Source organism: Camelus ferus, chromosome 8 (genome assembly GCF_009834535.1).
Source record: "Camelus ferus isolate YT-003-E chromosome 8, BCGSAC_Cfer_1.0, whole genome shotgun sequence".
Taxonomy (NCBI): domain Eukaryota; kingdom Metazoa; phylum Chordata; class Mammalia; order Artiodactyla; family Camelidae; genus Camelus; species Camelus ferus.
Genome location: NC_045703.1, coordinates 55925433 through 55946543, shown reverse-complemented (window position 1 = coordinate 55946543; position 21111 = coordinate 55925433). Strand labels below are relative to the sequence as shown.

Genomic DNA, 21111 nt, shown 5'->3' with positions numbered 1-21111 from the left:
AAGAGGCCGCTGTAGGAATCATGACAAGAGATGACAGTGGCTTGAAACAACTTAGTAGCCATGGGGATAGTGAGAAGCAGTCAAATTTACAAAATTTTGCAAACCTACAAAAAGATGAAAGAATTGTACAGTGAGCACTCACGTGCCCCTCAATAGCTACAACTGCTAAAATGCTGCTATGCTGGCTTTTATCTAGTCACCCAGCCGTCCATTCGAACCATGAGAGAGACGGGTATTTTAAAGGAGAAGCTGATGATGATGACTCTAAGGTTTATTTGTTTGTTTTTAATTGAGATATCATTCACATGCCATAAGATTGACTCCAGGGTTTTGGCATAAACAATAATAAGGATGGAATTACCAGTAGCTGAGGTGGGAGAGGTATACTAAGGTGCAGGAGGGAGGTGGAGATCAGGAGCCTGGTTTTGTATGTGAGCTGAGACGCCCATTAGACATCTAAGTGGAGATGCCGAGCAGGCAGCTGATGAAGGTCTAGAGCATGGAGAGAGGTCTAGGCCAGGGATATGGGCATGTGAGTCATCAGTGACAGTGACTCGTCAAGGCTGTGATTCTCAAGCAGAGAGGCTTGATCAATAAAGCACCTGCATCATTAGATACAGAATAACCGCTATCATTTCAAAAGGGTGGAGAGGGAGGAAAATGACAGAGATGGGGTCTGTCCAAACCAGGGCAGAGACCTATCCATTCAGTGTCCCAGACAGACCTCGTGCTCTGTTATAGTATGTACCTAAGCCACAATAAATTTAAGTCTATGACTTTATCTACCTCTAACTATTTAAGCTGCAAAGAAAAAAAAAAGTAATGCTATGAGAAAAAGGACCTTATTTTAGTCATAATTGTAGCCACATATCAGTCCATTCCACCCAGAACCTAGTAAATACATGTTGAATGAATAAAAATCATTAAAAATAAATCTACATACGTGTTAAGTCTTGCGCAACATAACAAAGTTATTTAATGCCTTCATTTTCAGAATATAATTATGGACGTTTTATTGCCTAATTCTAATATATACTTATTATTTAGCATAGTGTATAATGTATAAGCTTCCTAGGCCAAAAACTTCCACATAAAATAAAAAGTATCCTCTGAGAACATTTGCTTCCATCCGTGACAGATGAAAAAATATAATTATCAATTAGTAAAATGTGCCCATATCTGGCTATACTTAAATGTGAAACAGTTACATGATCCCACTTATTTGATAACAAAATCAATAAACGTGGGAAATGTACCATAGTCATGCTTAATGCACACCTTATTCCATGTCGAATTTACAGTCCTTAAGCTTTCTGAAATTTTTTCTCTTTCATGTAAACTCAGACTCTTATCTGAAAGCATTTCCAATTCAGTCCTATTCAGCCATTTGAGTTTTTCAGCTTGGACATCCATCTCCTGGGTTAAGTTCTAAAGGAGTCAGAAGAGAGGAAAGGTTAAAAGGTTGTCATACCAGGGAAAGATCAAGAACTATATCAGAAATCTCTTTGGGAAATACTCTTATAAAAGTGGACTTTTAATTTCTTAAATGGAAAATAAAATTATAAGAAGCCTGAACTTATGTTAAACTGTAACTGATCTGGGAATGAACTTCACCTTCACTGCACATGTGTGTGTACTCACTTTCCTACTTCCCACCTCGCATCTCTTAATAGGCACATATTATATCGTATTTACACTGACAATTTAACATTCTGATCTTAGATAATAAAAAATGATGTCTATTCTAATGAAAGGCAAAAAAAAAAAAAACCCAAAACCCAAAAACAGGAGCATTTTATGCCTCTCTACCTACTCTTCTTACCCTAATATGCCGCCCCACCCCTTGTGACTACCCCCAAATTGTTGACAAAAGGCATATTCCAAGAAAACTATTAAAACTTTTATTATTTTTTATTTTTTCCCATTTTTCATTGACGTATCATCAATTTACAATGTTGTACTAGTAGAAACACCAGTAGAAAACTAATGAATTTTTTAGATAAAACAGGAACAAGTTAGTTATTTGTCACACTTTGAAAACTTAGTAATTATTTGCCACATATTTTTCATCATTATTAAAAGTTTCTTTCCCAAAATACCTCAATGATACTCTTTTAGGAAAAATCTCTTATCAGATTAGTCAGTATCCTTTTAGGTATACTTGGATGCATACACGTGTGTGTATCCACACACACACAATTTTTTTTGTTTAATGAAAATGTGAGCACATTATGCTTATTGTTCTTCAACAAGCACTTTAATTCTTAACACAAAAAATGTAAAATTTGTGGATATAAAAATGTATGGATATTTGGGTATATTTACCTATCTATATGTATCTTTATGGATTTCTATATATTTATACTTATAAAACAATAATTCTTGTTGGTTGCAGAACAACAAGAAAATCTTATAAATACAACTATGATGCTAAGTCCACTGTAGGCTGCAGTGAGTTACTCTCAAGTCACTTTGAGTTTTCTTGCAAGACTCAATTCTATAAACAGCAATCAGTAGTTATCTTCTAAATCCAAAAGCAAAAAACTATCCATCACAGTATTATTATATTCTAAAATGATGATAATTGTTAAAAATATCCCAAAAACCTTGGTCCAATATTGAGACCACATGACTGATCACTGTTATGTGAGTGAAGCCTTACCTCTGCAAGAACAAAATGATAGTGTCTCTTTAAAACAACAACAAGAAAAGATATTCCTATTTAAAGTTCACCACATTTACCACAAAGTACAAAGTGTCTTCCCTGTTTCTTCTTCAGTCATGCAATATCTTATTTTTAGTGTAAATGTTCATGCATCAAAAAGCACTGGCAAATATAGAGACAAATAAGCCACTTACTGTTAATTCTTGCAGGTTTTCTTCCAGCACAGTGGTTGATCTCTTTTGCATAGCATTTTCGGCCTTTGTTAACCAACAAAAAACCTCATCTAGTCTCTTCCTATATTCCATCACCTGCTTACTTTCTCCTTTTAACCTAAAAGAATACATTATTGAAAAATATTGAGAAAAATTATCCAATTAACTAGAACATTATGTATTTGCTTTGGATATCCTGACTAAATATGTCACACAGAAAAATTTCTAAAAGCTATTTTAATATGTATTTCTAAATAGTATTCTGCAATACTAAAGATTATTTCCAAATATAAGAATAAGATTTCTTCCTTCACTAAACCAAAAAACATTAAAACTAAAGAATGTCATCTTCTCTCATCATCAAAAATTATACAAAAACTTAATACAAAGGACTTTTTTTAAAGCTAGATTCCACTGTACTACATAATGAAGCTTTAAAATAGAAAACATGAAAAATGTCTTTATCTAAAATAAGAAAAAACATAATTTTCTTTGAGTACTCCATGGAGATAGATATCATTATATGACATATTATTCACAGTAGGTGGTTAAGTATTACTCTACTTTATTCATAGGAAAGAAAGAATAAGGACAAAGCAAGATACTGCCAATGGGAAATCTCTACAAACATGAAAGACAAGAAAAAAATGAAAATTTGGTTAGTTCATTAAAATAAGTATTGTATTTGAATATAGCACCAAGTTATAAAACAAGATCTAGAAAAAAAGCAAAAGTATTAAAGGATATAAGGAAACAAATAGTCATATGAATATAAAAAAGGAACTGTCTTAATTAGACCTTTTATATGTTATAGAATAACATTTATAAGTATATAAACCATCTGTCAGAAGATGAGAATATGGTCAGAACTCATATGACAAACAAGATTATATGCATTTTTAAGAAATGGTTTGAAAGCTATTTAGAGCTTGGTGGTGGCACCATTTTTATAGCTGCTGCTATCAGCTGCTGGTTTAAAAATAGAATGCAATTTTTTTAATGAATTATATAATGTCATCCTTAATAAGAATTCACATTTTTTATGGCTATGAAGTTTTCTTTTTTAATCACAAAAAACCCTAAAATAATGATGTAGTATATACAGAATAACATGCTAAATAAATCTTATATATTTAATAAAGTCAATAATATTTAAAGGAGAGTATTTTTAATGTTTGAAAAAACTAATGAAAATCACTACCAAATCACAAGTTTTCATTGTTAAGTATCCATTAGGAGAGAACACTGCTGCAAGATTTTAAAAAAATAAGCAAATAATGCAATAGAAAGAATTGTTCAGACTACGAATACCAAAACTGGTAATTTACCCTGTATACTGAAGAGTATTTAATTTAAATAACAACTTTAGAAACAACTAAAATATTACTATAGATATTGTGTCTCAAAAAAATGTTGTCATTTAAATTTCTAGTACTTCATAATCATGACTAATTTAGTATTTTGAAAATATGTCTATGAAGGAAACTAACATTATCAAGTAATTTTAATAAGATATATTTGAGTCGCAAAATTTTCACCTGCAAACTCGCTAAATATAATTTACATTTTAAATGTTATCATTAAGTAAAAACAAGCTATAAATTCATGTTCAAACAGTAGGTAACAATTACTCATTAAGGAATAGCACCATAAGTTGCTGAACTGTGCAAATATTTAACAACAGGCTCTCAACACAAAAATAAATTGAGCTGTGGCACCGTTTCTCAATGACTGATAATAGTATGCCTAATAAACCCAAAGAACTGCAATGTGGCCCCAGTTTAAGGTAAGTTACAACCTGAAGTGAACTTAAACATGAATTTATGAAAACAAATACTGCTCTAGTAAAAATACGAAATGCTGGAGAAGAGATTCACTATTCTTTTCTCTTCCAAAAAAATGAGTGAAATATGTATGAGCTTCACCTTGTTCGTCCCAGGAACGACAATTACCACATTCCACAGAGATCCACTTGAAAATCTTTAGGGGAATCTCCGCAGTTATTGCTAACACCATGCCAGCAGGCATATCTTTTTCCCTAAGGAGACCTGGGAGATAGGTCACTTTCAAGCTAGAAGGACTCTCCCTGCCACCTTACTAGCTTGGCACATAAAACCCAGTCAGACCTCAGCTTTCAATCCTGCCCCTGGTGCCCTGAAACCTTCTCATTATCTAACCTTTGCAGATTTCTTACTTGGTCATACTATTCCATGCTTCCGACCTTGCCAGTTCTATGCCCTTTTCCTACAAATCCTTCTCTAAGAGGAACTTATGGGAAGTTGCTGTAAATGCCTCAAAACCTAACTTCAGGATTTCTCTCCTGTGATGCCTCAATTCCACAGCCCATCACCCTTGCCTTGGCGACAACACTGTATCTTCTTAATAATGTGTCCTTTAATTACATTAGATCATCTTTTCCTTTAAACATTTTTTCACCTAAGTCTCTCTGAGTTCCTTAGTCGTATTTGTATCCCCAGTGCTGAACAGAAGCCTCAATAAATATTGATTGGATCATTCCATCAATCTTTGGCAAAATCCAGCAACAGTATGCTTGGAGGATAAATTATAGGTTAACTTACTATGACAAAACAAGATATTTTGAGTGTTTCCTATGAAGAAGTCAGGGCATATACATTTCACAAACAGTCTCATTTAATCTTCATGACACTCCTCTGAGGAGATATCCCAGTTCTCATTTACAGAGGAGGAAACTTGGCCAGCAAGCTCTGAGGTCTTCCCAAGTTCTACAGGCACAGTATTTGACAGCATATGTTAGCACCGTCACTAGCCTTCTGTGAGACCCTGGACAAGTCACTTAACTGCTGCTCTCTGGGCCTCAGTTTCCAAAGCTGTACAATGGGCCTGAACAGTCCTCTTCAGAGGGTAGTTGTGAGGTTCGAATGAGACCTTGTGTGTAAGATGCCAAACACTTGTCTCTGCCGCGTGGCAACCTCTCAACCAAGACACAGAAACTATGATTTGCCTTTTACCAAAGAACACAAAATAACATATGATGCTATTTTATAAAAGGCAGCCATGGGCCAAATATTCAAAGTTCAAAATTTTACGTTATAGTATAATACCGAACTTGATAAAGTATTAGATTGACCTTTTAACCAAACAACAGTTTTTCACTAAAATAATATATCATAAACAGAGTTAAAAAATAACAGAAAAAAAACTATCTGGGACATTTTAATCCAAAACTATCACTAACCTCCACCCCCCAAAAAAGTCATTGATGAAATGGAATATATTAAGCAAAGTAGGAATCGTCCATTAAATCTTGATTGTCTCAAAACACAACTTAAAATAATTTTAAAGTAACATATAAAATAACACGAGCAATGGTGAGTATTATATTCACTGGTAATCAAACGTATTTACAACCAGAAGACACTCTAATAAAATCTGGGGCATTATAACATAATCTGACATAAAAACGCACAATAAGTCACTATATGTATTACATCATGTAGATGAGGAACTGTATTATGTGCACAGCACTGGCATATAAGGACATGGGACACCCTTAGACACCAAGACCTAGCGAGTGAAAGGGGTTACTTGTGAAGTCCCCGAGACCCAGGCAGGAAATGAGCGAGGGAGAGGCCTGACCCTGAGTCAAGATGTTCAGACTGGAGGTCCAGAGCGTTCTTTCATTCAGTTCAAGTTCCTGCCACCTGGTCACCATACCACAATAAACCGAAAGAAGAAGAATAAAGGTATTTCTGACATGTATGACATCTGAGTGGAGAAGTAAGACTTCATGGGTAGCCTAAAAGCGCAGTAAGAGACCATGTTCTAACGACACGAAGCACAGACAGTGGGGGGTCTTAAATGTCAATACAATGCCTCGTGTAATTTCAGACGACAAGAGAACTTGGCTCTCATGGGACTGGATCTCCAGAGGCTCTGCCCTAATGCCTTCACCCAGTGCCCTCGAGTGATCACGGCTCAGTCACCTTGGCCGCCGGTCCTTCACTTCTGCAGCGATCGCTCCCCAGCGTTGGTTTACCCCTGCCAGTTTGTCTTTCAGGAAGCTTCCATCTGTCGGGGACAGTTTCTGTACAATCCCATCCCCAGTTCTGTTCAGTGCTGCGAAACTGGGCTGGTGGCAGCTGAGCCCCTCTTCCAAGTCCTGCGACAGAGAACAACAACTTGAGATGAACTCCACCACCAAATTAAACTGTTCTGGGGCCACGAATCCACCCGGGTACCGTAGTGTCAATGTAAGTGTTAGAGAAACAAAGTTCTGGAAGGACATTTTACATATGTGCAAAAAACCATGTTTAACACTTTCATTACATTTCAATGGACATATTAAAGCAAGTCTATTTTGAAATCTAACCCACGCTCGTGAATGCCATCAGGCAACATACAGTGAAAGAGGGCAGCCTGCTAATATACAATAAATACCAGCTGTTTACACTAAAGCTTAAGCAACAATCATGTTTGATTAGAGGGAACTGCCCTTCTTCTAAACACGGGCTTGAAAGCATGTCAAAAAAATTTTAAAACACTATACCCCCACGTACCATGATGTCCTATATACAACATGTAAGTAAACTTCAACGTGCATTTTATTGAGCCATTGCTTTTCTGGTCTGTAAATTTTTAAGTAATGGGTTAAGAATGGATATTTTAAAGTCAAACTTAAGCATTTCTCTACACCTCTAAAAATAACAAAAATGTATTAACATATTTATGAGGAAAATAAAAGCATTCTCTAACTTCTCATAAGTCTTCTATGTAAAATATGCTTTAAAGTTTTAATAAAAGAAAATATTTTTAAGAATGGTAAATTGAAATTTTGCTTGCTTTCGATCATTATTTTTAAAGACCTATTATTATCAGCAGAACTGATTTATCTATTGTGTTATATTTTCCCAAGACTGAATTAGACTTACATGAGCAGCTGCCCTGATACAGCTCAAGAATAATTTACTTTTATGGTAACAGTCAATGATATCAAGAAAAATAAGATGCCTAAGTGTTTACCCATAGAAAATAAAGATGAGGTATGTAGATATCTTTCTCTCCTTGATACAGTCTTGGGTACAAAATTTTACAAATGTTATTCTGAAGATAAAATTTTAAAAAATCAAATTGTTTCCCACATATGCCACTAAAGAGTATTTTTTTATTTAAATTTTTTAAAAATCCTTATTAAGAATGGAAATAATTTTTCTTATACCATTAAAACTAGAACTGGAACAAAAATTACAGATTGTCTATATACTCCTGAAAAATTAACATATTCAGCCCCTCCTTTCAAAAATCTGTCTTCAATGGCACACACTAAATAAATAAGCCACCTTTTTAGCAGATCCCCATCCTCGGACAGAAAGCACTCACCTGCTGATGTCTCCTAGCTTTCTCTAAGTCCAGGCCACCATCTGGAGCAAAGGTATCAGCCAGTAACTCTTCAGCTTCCGTCATCCACTGTGTGAGGTCGTTAAGGTCACAGTGGAACTGTCTCCATTCTTCCACAGCCCTACTGAAATACCTAGAAGGCCCAAACAAAATAAAAGGGATTTCCAAACTTTCCAGGACTATCGAGAAGCAATTTTCTAAAAAGGAAATTCAAATCTCATTTAAACTGAAAGCCTCAGAAGGAGTAATTCACAGCTCGCTGCTCTACAACACCAGTTTTTGTAGTGGGTTACAGTTAGTGATTCCTCTTCGAGAGCAAAGCAATCTGCGTGCACCACATCCCCACCTCACTTTCACACGCACATACATATCCACACTAGGGCAGCTTTTTAACTGAAAAGACTGCCTTCTCTGGCCTGAAAAATCAAGACAGATTAGCTGCAGGCATGTTAACCCACCCAACTTTAAACACTTAACATTTCAAATAGCATGAAATGTAAAATATGATTAATTACTCTATTCTCTTAGGAAAAAAACAGAGTTCCAGAACACTTAGTTCCTAGCTAGGACAAAACCCAAAAGGCCAAAATACTTCAAAATTTACTTGCAGTCCATTATCTCTGCATTATGAACTGAACTGTGTCCCCCAAAACTCTGTTGTAGCCCTAACCCTCAACATGACTATATTTGGAAATAGAATGTTTAGGGAAGTAATTAAGGTTAAATGAGTTTGTCACAAGGGTCACTAATCCCATAGTACTGTTGTCCTAACAAGAGGAAGAGACATCAGGGATAGCTCACTCTGTGTGTGCCTCTCTCTCTGTATCTCCATCGCTCCCTCTGCAAGAGCACAGAGGAAAGGCTGTTTAAGGACATAGTGAGAAGGTGGCCATCCGCAAGCCAGTAAGAGAAGCCTCACCCGAAACTAACCCTGCAGGTACCTTGATCTAGGACCTCCAACCTCCAGAGCTGAGAGAAAATAAATGTCTGCTGTTTAAGCCACCAAATGTCTGTTGTTTAAGTCTGTGTTATCCTACTATGGCTTCCCTAGCAGACTAACATGCTCTGTGCAATGACTAATCTGGTGAACACAGCACCATATGGGAGTGCCTGACAAGCTCAGGTTAGACGATGAGACAAAGACTACCAAGACTTCTACTCAAACCTAACTCCTTTAGAAATGAGATAAAGTCAAGCTCCAGTGCTTGTCATATTCAGACCATGTAAGTATAAAAAGGAAAATCTTTATTGGATTGGGATCCTAAAGAATTTCCCTCTGCTTTTTTGTTTAGAGTAGTGGTACTAGGACAAGTTTAGAAAAGATCTCTAAAATTTTTTTAATACTAAAAAAAGTTTATATAATAAAAAGGTAATATCAGTATTTTTAAAAAATAATAAAATGATCCTTGACATTGCTAACTCCTATCTAATGTGTATATTTCCCTCTTCCATGAAACTCATTTTGGAAATTCAGCTAATATTTGTTGAGTGCCTACAGGGAAGCAGCATTCTATTAGGCATAATGAAAATAAGAGCACTTCAAACAAAACACTATGAGAAAATATTAGGACAATCTTCGTTTGTAAAAATGTGCAATAACTTAATGGCAAACACAAGTTCTGATTTTTGAGATGGTACAGTAATGAATAGAAAATGTTGCTAGAAAGGCTGCTCCAAATATCTAAAGACTTTGAGAATACAAACATTAAACTTAGTAAAGATCATTATCATCATAACAGAACATAAATTTCAAATAAATCTAAGTAGCACAGCTATGTAGTTTGTGAAAAAAAAAAAAAAAAGAGAGAGAAAGAGAATGAGAGAAAGAAAGAAATCCATGTTCAGGCCTCCCATCTCAAAAAGCCATCGCCTCCTCTCTAATCCAGCTAGCTTGTACGGGCAGCAGGAATCATGAAGGGCTATGGACTTCCAGAGTCAAAGGACTCAAACTTCAAGTCTTACCCTATCTTTGGTTTGGATTTGAACTAGAAACATGTTAATGTTAAGTTTGCTCTCTCTAATATTCCAACTTGTTAGCTTTCCTCTCAAACTCATCTCACCACGTGTGTTCCCGTCTCTGACAATGTTACCATCACCTACCTAACGTTCTCAAGACAAAGACTTGGGGCTCATTTTTCACTCCTCTCTCTTCCTTACTCCAGCATCCTATCAATCACCACATTCTACTGATTCAACTATTTAATTCTCAAAATTTCCTCTTAGTCTCCACTTCCATAGCCACTTTCTTAATCAAGTTATATCATCATGTGACAAGCACAGACGGGTCTCCTAGCTCTCAGTCTAGTTCTCTACCAATCCATTCTGCAACTGGCACAGTGTCCACACTGCCATCCCCTTGGCAGTGGTTCCCTATTGTTTTCGGAGTGAAATACAAACTAATCAACCTGATGTACAAGGTCCATCCAAGATGTTCTCTTTAGATCTTTCTGGTTTCATCTCTCTGCTATGAGTTCCAGTTCTACAGAACTATTTACATGTCCTGCAAAGCATTGCACTTTCTCTTATCTGTGACCTTATGCAATGTTGTGTTCACTCTACTCCTTCATGTGACTAACTTCACAATTTCTCTTGGATATGACTCCTGAGGCAAAGGCATCAAACTAGAAAGCTTTTGCACAGCAAAGAAAACCATCAACAAAATGAAAAAGCAGCCTACTAACTGAGAGAAGATATTTGCAAATGGTATGTCTGATAATGGGTTAATATTCAAAATATATTAAGAATTCACAGATATTAATATCAAAATAACAATCCAGTTAAAACATGGACAGAGGACCTAAACAGACATTTCTCCAAAGAACATACACTAAAGGCCAACAGGTACATGAAAAGATGATCAACATCACTAATCGTTAGGGAAATGCAAATTGAAACCACAATGAGATATCACCTCACACCTGTTAGAATGACCATCATCAAAAAGACAAAAGATAACAAGTGCTGGTATGGATGTGGAGAAAAGGGAACCTTTATAACACTGCTGGGGAGAATGTAAATTGGTACAAACATTATGAAAAACAGTGTGGCATTTCCTCAAAAAATTAAAAATAGAACTACCCAATGATCCAGCAATTCCGCCTCTAGGAATAAATTCAAGGGAAATGAAAACACTAGCTCGAAAAGATATCTGCACCCTTATGTCTACAGCAGCTTTCTTTACAGTAGCCAAGATACGGAAGCAACCTAAATGTCCATCAACAGATGACTGGATAAAGAAGATTTTAAATATATGTATATATATATATTTAATCTCACAGATACAGAGAACAAACTAGTGATTGCCAGAGGGAGAGGATAGGAGGATGGGTGAAACACATGTATAAGGATTAAGAAATACAAATTATAATTATAATATCATAAACAGCAAGGTTCTACTGTAGAGCACAGGGAACTATATTCAATAGCTTGTAATAACCTATCCTATAGTGAAAAAGAATATATATCTATATAACTGCATCACTATGCTGTATACCAGAAACTAACACAACATTGTAAATCAACTATACTGCAATAAAAAAAAAGCCACAGGGATGTAATATACAGCACAGCAAGTAGTCAATAATATTATAATAACTTTGTATGGTGCATAATGTGTAAAAATATTGAATCACTATGTTGTCCACCTGAAACTAATATAATATTGTAAGTCAACTATACTCCAATAAAGATAAACATATAAAAGTGCTTCCTTTAATTATTAAGATATTAATACAGTATGTGACAAATGATGATCTATGTATGATCTGATTCCTCTTTAAGGAACTACATTCATCAAAATTTATTAAATAGGGCCTATTACAAAGATGTGAAACATATTCTCATTAATCTTAATGTACATTTGAACTTATAGGCCTTTTTAAAAAATTAAATATTAATTTAATTTACACATACCCCTTACGATCATTGTACAGTCGATTAATTCTGTCCCATTTTGCATTCAACTGAGTAAGTGTATCCCTGATCTGAATGGCTTCGGGTCCAGAAGCTTCAAGGATAACATCTGGTTGTTTTTCATGAATGACCGCAATCTGCTCTCCGAGTTTGTCCAGTTGGTCTTTGATACTCTACGAATATATCATCATACATTAAGAAAACCAAGCAAAGAGATAGAAGAATGGAATCACAGGAGACCAAAAATTTATACTGAATAACAGCTATTTAAAAATAATGAGACATCATAAGTGTTGCTTATCAAAATTGGAAACTTAAAAAAAAATAATACCCTGTATTGGCCAAAGTGTGAAGAATGCTACATAATATCCCAATGATGGGAAAAAAATCCTCAGAGATCATCAAAGTGGCATTTGTACAATAAAAAAACTTCAATACCATTCTCTAAAGGTAATGAAGTGTTTGAAGCTAGAATTATTCATATTTTCAAATACCTAATAATGCTAATTTAAGTGATAGAAATAAACTATCAAACCTATCAACTCTACCAGCAATTTTACTGTGTCATGACACTTAAGTGCAATCAAATCATAAGGAAGAGTCTTCATGATATTAAATAGTTTTGTGAATTAACTAAAAACTTCCAGATCCATAATTAAGTTACAATCAACATGCCAATCCATACACAACCACTAGCCAATCTTAAATTGCGCTAAGTGGCAAGATAAATGCTGACATTTTATATCAGCTGACAAGCGTATAAGAAAAAAATATGGTTTGTATACATAATTTGATTTTTAAAAGTCTGTTATGTTGCAAAGAATTAATAACTGAGCATGCTTAAAAATCCATACCTAAAATATTAAAATTTTTGACAGTATTTCACTGGTAAACATAGGAAAGGTTTATTTTTCATACATATTATTAATTCCTTGGCATATATTTAAAAGGTTACAGATCATCTAGGTAGGCACAATAACAAAGTCCTTGCTTTATTTCTATATTAAACTGCAGCTATTCAAATGCACTGCCTGGATATTTACCTTCAGAGAATCTTCCTGAAAAGAGAAGTCTTCATAGACAACGGAGCTTAGCTCTGGAGTATTAAGTGATAATTCAACATCATCCATGGAAAGTAAAATTTTGCTAATTTCAACCAGATAATCTGTGGGGAGAGGTGGCGATCTAATTCCAGAAGCAAGTTGACTTGTTTTCTGTTGAATAGGGATTGCCTGTAAATACATAATAATAATAATAATAATAATAATAATAATAATAATAATAATAATAACAACAACAACAACAACAACAACAACAACAACAACACACACATCTCTTAAAATATCCCCGCAATGAATAGTAACAAATTAAAAAAAAAAAACCACAACACTATTTTATGGAGCAGTTTAATACCATGAGCAAAAAAATTTTTCTTAACTTTTAATTTTTTAAATTTATTCTGCATTGCTATAGAAATCCTTAACAATCTCCATTCTAATTTTCATCTATAGCCCACCGTTAAAAGGCTTAAATAAGCTGTTAATCCTTGAAAGGTTTTCCTTTAAGACTTATGCCACTTAAACTCATTTAGGAAACAGGATATGTACATAGTGACTCCTTTCCTGAGTTACTGAAGAAATATATGCTGCAAATCATAAAGTTCTGTATGAAGAAAAAATTTAATACCATTATTATTATTTCACCCATTTTTTTAAATCTCACAATGAAACACTTTTGGGCTTTACTGCTGAAAAAATAAATACGTGAAACATGCATTTGTAACATAACACAACAAATACAAGGGGGATTTTAATTAATTAAAATAGTTAAAATAATATTCAGGCAATTCAGTATATAGTCTTAACCTTTGAGAATATTACAAAACATGAATGTCCTACGTAAGACAATAGGTCTACCATGATAAATTCAGACAGAATCTAAGCTAGATGGACAACTTATTTACCCTAGTGTAGTATTTTCTGTATCCTCTAATCAGAGCTTGCTAAACAATAAAGTGCTCTCTGGGATGGGCCCCTTGCTCCTCAGGACTTCAAGTCCTTTACTCCCTGATGACTACCATTTAATAATTGCTTTTGGACTTGCAAATGTCCAAAGTACATCTGCTCATGAATTAAGGTAGTTTCCTTGACACTTTCACCATATTCCTCTATTGAACTTCTGAAAAATGATATTCCTCTGTAAATTCAAAGATGATAGTAAAAATGATCATAGCGGCATGATCACTGGGTTAGTGACCCTGAAAATGACTACAATTCCTAAATGAAACCAATGCCCAAGGCTAAGATCACTGAGTGAATAATATAGTGTTCAATTTAGAGGTCTGTAGTTATTTGTCTCCTAGAATTTGATAAACTACTATTTTCACCAATTGCTGGGCAGTCCTGGATAGCCAGGGCAGAAGTAATCCTGTTGACTTTCTGACTTTATCCACAGATTTATTTATACTTGACATTAATATTAATGTTATTATCCTAATGCTACACATTCAGATTTTAGCCAGAAAATATTTCCAGGTTACCTATATGTCTAAGAAGTCAAATTATGTATTTTAAGCAAATATAAAAGAATGTTGAAATAATGTGTGCATCTAGGAACCAGTTTTAACAAAAAGATTTGAAATACTCTTTAATAAAGAAAAAATATTTAATTTTTTTCAGATTTTAATATTTAAATAGTCCAATTTTTTGGCAGACCACAAAAAGAGGCTCAATGTTCCTCTTCCTAATTTTAAGGAAAAAGACAAAGACAAAAGGAAAAGTATTTATAGGTGGAGTAATCATGTCAAAGGACTAAAATAAGAAACTGGCACCTGTTCTCCTGCTTGGCTTTCTCATCTACTACCTAACCAGTGTCTTTGTTCAGTGAGCCTGTTTTCCCAAGACCGAAAAGAACTCCAGTTCTCCAGCTATTGGATATGTGCTAGGACTTTCAACTTTGTAGTATCTTCCTCATTAACATCACTGAACATCACACACTAGATTTTTTTTTTAATCTGCTCTCCAGAATAATTGGTGAGAGCCACTTTTATACCTTAACAACCACTATAAGGCAGGAATCTTACACTGCTGCTTCAGGTAGACAACAGATTGTCATTCTGCAAGGTCACATGTATCCAAGTCTTTAGGGTGAACTAGGGAGATCATTAGGTATTGTAAATAGAAAGTTCCAATTTTTTTTTAAATCCTGTTCATTAATACTGTCTTTTTCTATTCAGACTATAAGTACAATCCAGGATTTTCTGAGCCTTCATACCTTGCAGAAGCAGCAAGGCCATTCAAGATTCAAATATGCACTTTCTATATTCCCAAAATAGATTTTATCTCAAGAGAGTGATCAATCAAAATGCCCTAGGAGAAAAAAAAATGTCCTAGAGATCTGACCCAGACTTCATTTCTGGATAATTTTATTTTTAGAGAATTCAGCTAGGACACAAAAATACAAATACACTACACGGTAGTACTAAAAATTGGACAATGTTACCTGATGCAGCTCATGTCAGACAGCAACCTAAATTCCAGATAGATTAAAAATTGATTTTAAATGAACCCTATAAAAATTTTCTAAGTTCTGTTTTTATCAAGCCATAGGGAAAACCTGGAACTAAACAGAACTGAATATTCATCAACTCTCTGGAGGATAAAGACTTTTAAAAAAAAATCACAAAGGAAAAACCTAGTCATGTGTCGTGAAACAAAAATTTTGAATGGTTGTGTATTAAAGGCAAAATAATTAGAAAGTAAAAATTAATAAGATGATACTTTTCATAGCAAATATGACAAGAGGTTAATATCTTTATTTTATGAAGATCTTGCACATGTTTTAAAAATAGTAATACTCCAGTAGACAAATCAGAAAAGATCATTCAACATGTATTTCAAGTAAGAAAATGAGTTCTTTTTTGTTAACTTAAATAAGTTGAATATTTTTTAAGACGCCACCTATATGACTTTGTAGGGGAAACCATGTGCAAGGCAGTCCACGAGAAGGAAAATGGTACACGCGAGTCCCTCGGTTCCCTCAGGGGAGACTCTGGGGGTTCTTGACCTGAGGAATTATTTACATGGTAAACAAGGGCCGTAAGAGTAGGAGGCACTGAGGATGAGTTTGATCTTGACTCAGACAAATTAAATGTCCTTTCCCTAACCTAAACTAGGGACCTTGATTATGATGTGTCAATGCAGGTTCCTCAGTTGTAACAAATACACCTCTCTGGCGTGGGATGTTGCTATTGCAGGCGGCTGTGTGTGTTGGGGGTGGGAGGCAGAGGGCATGTGGGAGCTCTTTGCTATGCACCTAAAGCTGCTCTAAAAAATAGTTTATTTCTAAAAAACAAAAAGGGCAACAACAACAACAAAATTTAATGTCCCTTCTCAACTGTCTTAGCAGATTCCAGAGGTGCTAAGGCACCAGTGTGTTGGGAAAAGTTAGAGAAAACCAGCACAGCTGTAGTACAAGGTGAATGACAGTGAATCAAAGCGGTAGCAGAAGGTCAAACCAGAGCTTCTGTACATCATTATAGTGACAAACCTTGCACTTAAAGCTTTTTCTGCATTTTGCAATATTTTCCTGAACAGGTTCTTAGGCAAAGGAATCGCCCATGACTTTGGGGAAAATAATTCTGAGAAAAATACAGAAGATGAGCAGGAGTTAAGAAAAACTGGACTTAAAACCAGCTTGGGCATAACTAATGGGTAAAAATCCTAAGAGTGTGAATTATGGAAAGGACAGTAGACTCAGTTAAGCTCAGTCACTTTCCCAGGGTCATAGCACAAGTAACTGGTAGAGCTGTATCTAGCTTCAGGTTCAGATCTGTATCTTACTTCATTCCGACCTAATGGTTTCAATCCTCACTCAGTGTGGTGTGAGGAACAAAGTATGTGAGGAGCAGGAAATGATTGAGAAGATTTTGAGGTGTCCACCTTGAGAATGAGTAGTTTTTAAAGCACTCAACTAAGTAGACAACAGGTTGGAGGGAGGGGGAGGGGCAAGTTCTGCATGGGACCTGTTGCAAGGCTGCAGTACAAACAGATAAAGACATTCAATAGAGAGCAAGCTGAGAAACTGAGATCTTTTATTAGATTCCAACATCATCACCTAAAACTGGTTCCCGGAGGATTACCAAAGAGCAGACCTCTGGGGAACACCAGCACATGTACACTGCAGCTGTGAAGATAGCCATTGAAAAGGAAGCTGGCAGCGAATCTTTTCTAGAAATTAAATCATATTTTATCGAGTTCATAAATTTAATTATTTGTAAACTAGAAGAAATTTTTTGACATGGTCAAGACCTCCAAACATAAAACACAGAACTGAAGGAGGAAGTCACTCTCCGAAGGGATAGATCCCTTGCAGGTTTAATATATTACCAGAAATCTAAAAGAGATATCCAATAATAAAGTGTTATGTTTCTATTTTCTTTGAGTCTTGCCTCATCCAAAAACATAAACATATCTAGCAATACACACTAGAAAGAAGGAGATACCATTCCAACTGGTTTGTTTTGAGATGTCACTGAATGCAACATCAAACATCTGAATGGCAAGAGCTAAAAAAGTTATTTAAGTGGAACAGACTCCCCCATGACGATACCTTAGTTTTGTTGTATCTTGTGTGCAAAAGTAGTAACTGCAAACGGATTTTTTCTTTTTTATTATCTTCCATGGGTTGATGTAACATTTGTTCTCCCCTTTGTAAAACTTCCTCAATCTGGGCTCTCTCCTCATCCACCTAAATGTTCAAAAGATAAAAATTACTCAAAAGAAAAATGCACAGGGTCCCAAGTAGAACGAACCTACAAAGTCTAGTATAAGTCAACATATGTTCATCTGAAAGATATACAATAAAAATCTGTTTTTCTTGAAATATTTCACATACGAAGTTAAAATAGCTCATAAAGAATGATAGTTTAGCAGAAGTTAAATAGCACTAAGATAACACTACCTTTACTTTATTTCTTTTTAAGCATTACATAAGTCATGTGGCATTTAAATCTGTTTAAATCACATTTAAATCTGTTCTCTCATGACTGGTAGACATTTGGGTAAACATCATTCACATAAAAATACAATTAACAGAGAAGAAAAATGAGAACATCATGGTTTTGAACAAATCTTGAACCAACCTTTTCATCTTCATCACTGGATTCCATGCGTTTTTCCGTAACTTTTAACATATTTTCTATGTCATTTTCTAATTTCTCCAAATCAGAGAAAGGCACACCAGTTTCAAATACCTCAGTGGTGACCAGACATTGGTATGATAATGGTTCCTGGCCAATCAGTAACTGTAGAAGGAAACGTGTTTTGAAAAGATATTCTTAACTCGACCTTCAGCCATTAATCAGTATCAAGAAAGGAACTAGCATTTATTTGAATTGACTTTAATTTCATTCATTCACACAGCAGTGATTTTACCAACTTGGGTTTCTCTGTCTCGTGCATTACTCTTTTACATTTGTAGGAAAAATTAGATCTGCTGAAAAGAATAAATGAGTTTAGGTCAGAAGGTAAGGATGTAAAGTCAAGACTAAGGAAGACAAAAGTTAAAGCAAGATTTTCGTTTGTTTTCTTTAAGTTGCAAATAACTTAAGTATATTCATAGGCTATGAAAGATAGTTTGGCCATTACATCAAATACTTCAGAATAAAACAAAGTTAGAAAATATTTACTTCCTGCTAAAAGGAGGCTCCTTCCTCTTAGATAATTTCAATACTTTGAAACCTTTTCTCAAATGGGTTATTACTTCAATATTAATTTCTTACTTTCTCTCCCTTCACATGCACAATCACAAATAAGTAAGAACAAACGTTCCAATCAAAGGAAAGTAATAAAATCATTTTAATTAAAAAATGTTGATATCTGTATCATATAATTATCTATCATTTCAATACATAACTGCAAGAAAAATAGTTTTATATAAAAATATAATGACTTACTTTGGCACTTTTGATGTGCTGAGAGACCTTTTCAAAGTTTCTATTCAGTTCAGCTAATTTTGGTTCTACAAGCTCCCTGCTTGAGCCTCCACGTGCATTCATCAAAACCACAGCTTGATCACGGACATTTTCAACTTGGAGGTTGGCGTCATCCAGCTCAGAGAGTAAACGCTAATTGAAAGAAAATACAAAATTATCATATAGGAAAAATCAAAACCAAACATGGGTACAAGGCTAACTCTGAGGCAAAGGTGGTTTAAATAAACATCTGAGATTCCTAGTAAGAGATTTCAGTACAATCAGTCTTAATAAGAGCTGTTCATATTTTAAGACACATTCATGTGACATGGGAAGCACTTCAGATTACAACTGGTTTGGATAAAACTTTGTTTTATTATTGAAAAGTGTATAAGATTTCTTGTGTCATTCTCCAACCATTTTATTCTGAGTTGTGAAGCTTCTCGAGACTGAATAAAAGCATAGGTGGTAAGGAGCAGACTGTGACTTCTTTCTCCCTCTAGAAATACTATTTACCACTATCCCTCTTTCTGTGGTGAAGGTGAACTGATTTGGAAGTTAGTTGAATATTATCATTTGGTTTTTAACGGAAACGTAAAACAATGTGCTGCAGTTACCACAAGCTAATTTCACAACTGTCATTAAATTCATTCTCAGGGCTAAGAAAGGAATGCAAATACTTGTCTTAATTTCTACTTCATTGATAAGTTTTTGAAGAATGTTGCAATTCTCTCGAGTATGGCTGCAAGAAGACTTTGAATGAAGTCTTAAACATAAGCTAGCTCATCTATATGCATCCTTACATTCTGCAGATGTTTTCCTGGTGACTTACGAAAGTAAATGATCCAGCAACACACGCAACTAGCTAATACATGGAGCCTACCATGCTGTTATGAAGAATTTGTGCTTACTTGATATGGTGGATGAGAGAAAATACGTAGTTTGAGGAAGAAGTTTTTAAACAGTGTCTATAGATAAAAACAGGAGAATGTCTGTTTAACTATGGAGTTTTTAGAACTTGTTCTCTTGCATCTAAATCTGATCATAATGAAAATATATTTTTTTTAAAAACCATTGCTTGTCTCAAATGTCTCTAGTTGTGTAGTGATTCCTGAAATTCTCTTTAAGAAAAATCAAGTAGAAAGACATAAACACTTTGTAACTAAGGCTCGGCTTTTATGAAAAATTGTATAAAGGTTTTGTTAAAAGGATTTAATAAACTCACTAAAAGTGTAATCAAGGAAAAGAGGAAAATATGGTGAGTAAATGAAACTACCTCATTCTTTAGAAGGTTTTGTAGAAGCACAATTAAATATTCTAAAATGGCTTTGTTACATATGAACCATCTGGTGTGAAAGAACTCTATATTGGTAATGTCTAAAGGACCTGGAATAAACGTATTTCGCTGGCAGCAGACACATTCTTTATTGTTTGCATGTTCCTCATCAAATCTTTAATGATGCACTGTTTCTGTCATCAATAAACAACTTAAAGGGAAAAAAAGATTCATTCAATGATGTCTGCAAAATACTGAGAAAGTACGTTTGTAACCTCGAATTTAACTGCAGTTCATCCACGCCCAAGATGACAGAGGGTTCAAAGGAAGGACTGGTGGGGCCTGAGCGGTATACAGAAAAGATTCCCAAAAAGGAATTCTTAAAAGCTGGGTTTGATCTGCAACTGTGAAACTAAATGTAGAAACACAGGAATGAGTAAGGGGTACCCTCAGCATTTCGCTGAAACTGGAGCCCCTGAGACAATTTTTTTTTTTTTGCTGAACACCACTGAGTCAGGGTATCAAGAGGCCGAGCAAAGTTAAGAAGTCTGCCAGACACAGTGCTTCTGAAAAAGTGTACTATTTTCCTCAAAGAGCTGATTCCTCTGAAAAGATGGGAATATGCAACAAGAAATGAAAGCCAGATACTCATTCTAAAGTCAGTTTGACTTTTGACTTTGTATGTTGCTACAAAATT

At 34.9% G+C, this 21111-nt stretch overlaps 1 protein-coding gene across 12 annotated transcripts in view; it reads right to left on the bottom strand.

The window, feature by feature from the left end:
* The window catches only part of UTRN (utrophin), a 456315-nt gene that overhangs the window by 257264 nt on the left and 177940 nt on the right, over nt 1-21111 (bottom strand). For all 12 annotated transcript variants that reach the window (XM_032485082.1, XM_032485084.1, XM_032485083.1 and 9 more), the window contains 9 exons: nt 19121-19291; nt 18308-18469; nt 17776-17913; nt 13209-13397; nt 12166-12338; nt 8236-8386; nt 6843-7018; nt 2860-2995; nt 1279-1428 (listed from right to left, as the gene is read on the bottom strand). In XM_032485082.1, the coding sequence (XP_032340973.1) occupies nt 1279-1428; nt 2860-2995; nt 6843-7018; nt 8236-8386; nt 12166-12338; nt 13209-13397; nt 17776-17913; nt 18308-18469; nt 19121-19291 (1446 nt within the window). The remainder of the gene's footprint in view (nt 1-1278; nt 1429-2859; nt 2996-6842; nt 7019-8235; nt 8387-12165; nt 12339-13208; nt 13398-17775; nt 17914-18307; nt 18470-19120; nt 19292-21111) is intronic.